The following is a 3,495-nucleotide window of genomic DNA, read 5'->3' as shown; positions in this document are numbered from 1 at the left end:
CCACGCAAGTAATATTTCCTCAACATTTTCTCTTCATTGCAAGGGAAAAAGCTACTTGGTCGCTAAGCTGAGGACTCCTATTCAAGCAGAAGAAACATCTGAGGAAGTGAATAAGAAGGTACGCATTTGTTTTTGAGTGATGGGTGAAGGGGCAGTGCTGAAGTTTGCCCTCACTAACCTTTGAACAAGTAACTTGCAGAGACTCATTGGTGGTATACAGCATAAACATACTGCAGCAATTTTGGGAGCACCTACTTAAAGCCTGGTTGAGCTGGAATTACTTTTATTTAAAACAGAAGAAGATTTTTTTTAAAGATTTTTTTTTTGCAACTACAACGTTAAAAACCTCCTGTACCTCATGCAGCTGTGAAATTGCGGCCATTTACTATTCATTAACATGCAGCTTCAAATGTTGTATCTTAGGTTAACCAAGCATTTGATATGGATCGTTTTCTGCTCCAAAAAGATGGTAGAGTGCTCAAGCGAAAGGCTGAAACGGAAAGCGACAGATATAGAAAAGCTGCAAAAACAAGGAAATATGATTCCTCCTATTTGGATATTGGTTTCACCTGCATTGTTGTTAGTGGAGAAAGTAGACCGCAGTGTGTGATTTGTGGCGTGATCTTAGCTAACGACAGCTTGAAGCCAACCAAACTAAGGTGTCACTTTGAAACAAAACATGGGTCTCTAGCAGGAAAAAGCAGAGATTTTTTTGCCAGGAAGTTGACAGAGATAACCCAGCAGAAAGAAGCGGTGAAACATGTGGCAAGTACTCCAGCAAATGCATTAAAAGATTCATACCAAGTAGCATACCACATTGCCAAAAACAAAAGGCCCTTTGTAGATGGAGAAAAGGTGATTCTCCCAGCATTGCTCGACGTAGCTAGGACAATGCTTGGCGAAAAAGCAGCAGAGAAATTCAAAAGTATACCCATCTCAGATACAACAGTTTGCCGCCGCATCGCTGACATGTCAGAAGATATCCAGGGACAGCTCATAGCCAGGTTGAAATCAAGTTTGTTTGCTTTACAGCTGGATGAAGCAACTGATGTGTCAAAGGATGCCCATTTAATTGCATATGTTCGTTACTGTTATGAAACACTAGTATTAGAAGATTTTTTATTTTGCAAGCCAATCAAGGGGCGGGCAACAGGATCCGATTTGTTTGCCATGATCAATGACTTCCTGAGTATCCATGGCTTAAAATGGGATAACTGTGTTGGAATCTGCACAGATGGTGCTCCTTCAATGTGTGGTGCTAGGGCTGGCCTAAAAGCTAACGTATTGAAAGTGGCTCCACATATTCTTTGGACCCACTGCATGATACACCGTGAAGCCCTTGCTGTTCGAAACATGGACAGCGAACTAGAGGATGTGCTGAATTCTGCTGTAAAAATAGTAAATTTTATAAAGACCCATCCCACAAGAGCTCGTCTATTTGCAATTTTATGTGCAGAAATGGGAGCTGAGCATGATGGCTTGCTGTTTCATACGGAAGTGCGGTGGTTATCCCGGGGGAAAGTGCTGTCTCGCATCTTTGAATTAAGGAATGAAGTACGGCAGTTTCTTCTGTGTTTGGACCCTTGCAAAGCAGAACAACTATGCAATCCCCGCTGGCTTGTACTTCTAGCATACCTTGCTGACATTTTTGAGAAATTAAATTCCCTGAATCTGTCTCTGCAAGGAGCTGACATGACTTCTTTTACCATGAATAAAAGAATAACTGCATTCAAGAAGAAGCTTGAATTATGGAGAAGACTAGTTGAAGGTGGCCTGTTTGAGCAGTTTCCATGTTTAGTAGATGCTCTTGCGGAGACTGAATATGAACTTCCAAGTGTTGCTGAGGTAATAAAAAATCATCTGACTTCTCTCAGGGACAGTTTGCAAAAGTATTTTCCTGAGGACAACGATCACTTGAATGACTGGGTCTTTCAACCATTTCTGGCAGAGGTGGCAAGCCATCTCCCAATCCGTATGCAGGAAGAACTGATTGATCTCCAAAGTGACCGCACTCTGCAGATGCATTTCAGTAAAGTCTCACTGGGAGAGTTTTGGCTGAAAATGTCTGCAGAATATTCAGCTTTGCGAGAAACTGCCATCAAAACTCTCTTGCCTTTCAGCTCGTCCTATTTATGTGAGATTGGGTTCTCAGCACTTGCAGTACTAAAGACTAAGTACCGTTCAAGACTGGATGTGGAGCACAACCTGAGGATGGCAGTTGCAAAAATCCATCCACAGATTGACCGTCTCTGTGGTGAAAAACAGGCACACCCGTCACATTAATGTTGGTGGTGTTATTATCAATCTGTCATGTGTAAAACAAAGCATCCTAGTAAAAACAATTTGCACACATTTTATCCTGGAAAATGTTGTTTTGAGCTTTGTAATAAGCCTCTGTGATTTAACCACACCCACTCACAAACCTACAGTTAACTAAACTCTTATTGCGTTGAACATTATTTGCCGGATATGGCCCGGGATACGCGGGTGGCGGTCTATTATGTAGCGTACCAGATTCCAGAAATTTCTGTCAGGTGGTGGGGGGGCCCGACATTTCAAAAAATTCAGCAGGGGGGGCTCAACCTACAAAAGTTTGAAGACCTCTGCCTTAACCCCTTCACTGACGTTTCCGGTAAATGGTGGTGTCGGAAAAACCTACCTATTTTTGAAATAGGTCTTTTCAAGCTTGATTCTTTCTAAAACGGTTTCCTTGAATTACTACCCAGTTGTGCTACAAAGTTTACTTTGTTTGTTTCTAGTTCCTGTGCTGTCATGGCCCAACCCGTGGACATTCCGCAGCATAGTCGCATTGCGGTGCGAGATCATTTGCGGGCTTACAATGTACCTTTGGAGGGCTTGGCTGTGATTATGGTGGTGAGTGCGGAACATGCCTACCCTTACGAAATCTTTTATTCGTGGGTGACAATTCCGGCAGTGGACGCTAATTCAGGCGTATTCCACACATACACTCCCACGGTTGAACCTAATGAGTATACTCCGTACAGAGCACAGGAAGTACCTATTGATGTTTGGCAGCATGGAGTTTGGTTTGGTGGCGCCCTACCCCATTCTTTAACCGCTCCGAGGTTAGGTCCTTTGTCCATTCAAGGCGCTAGTTGGTCGGTTTTGGCTGGATTTACTCCTCATCCTCTACACAGCAATTGTAATGTGGCTGAACTACGACGACTACATGTAGTCGCGATTGCCGTGATTAGAGCCTTAGTGCATTACATGGGCCGCAATCTTCCGGGTGGAGCCCCGGGGGGTGCGGCGCTTCCGGCAGGGCAGGGTGGTTTGAAAATCAGTCCTGTCATGGTCAATGCCATTATGGGCAAGAAGCCCAAAGAAAAGGATGATTTTCCTTTCTGGCTTGCTGAGAAATTTGACCAGCTGGAAGCTGTATTTCCTAATACGACTCCTGGTGAAAAACACCGGATTCTTACGCTTAGTTTGCTGAAGGATTTGGCCCCTGAGCTCGTTGACTGTGAGACCTGG

At 43.8% G+C, this 3,495-nt stretch overlaps 1 protein-coding gene across 1 annotated transcript; it reads left to right on the top strand.

Annotated features, from left to right (window-relative positions):
• Positions 1–441: 441 nt before the first annotated feature.
• Positions 442–2,029, top strand: LOC147662572 (zinc finger BED domain-containing protein 5-like; the record flags this gene model as incomplete). Its single annotated transcript, XM_086951075.1, has 1 exon — positions 442–2,029. A coding segment is annotated over exon 1 (1,588 nt), but the record flags the coding sequence as incomplete, so codon positions are not given.
• Between the last annotated feature and the right edge of the window lie 1,466 nt (positions 2,030–3,495).

Source organism: Lissotriton vulgaris, unplaced genomic scaffold (assembly GCF_964263255.1).
Source record: "Lissotriton vulgaris unplaced genomic scaffold, aLisVul1.2 SCAFFOLD_7117, whole genome shotgun sequence".
NCBI lineage: Eukaryota > Metazoa > Chordata > Amphibia > Caudata > Salamandridae > Lissotriton > Lissotriton vulgaris.
This window is presented reverse-complemented; position numbering and strand designations above follow the sequence as displayed.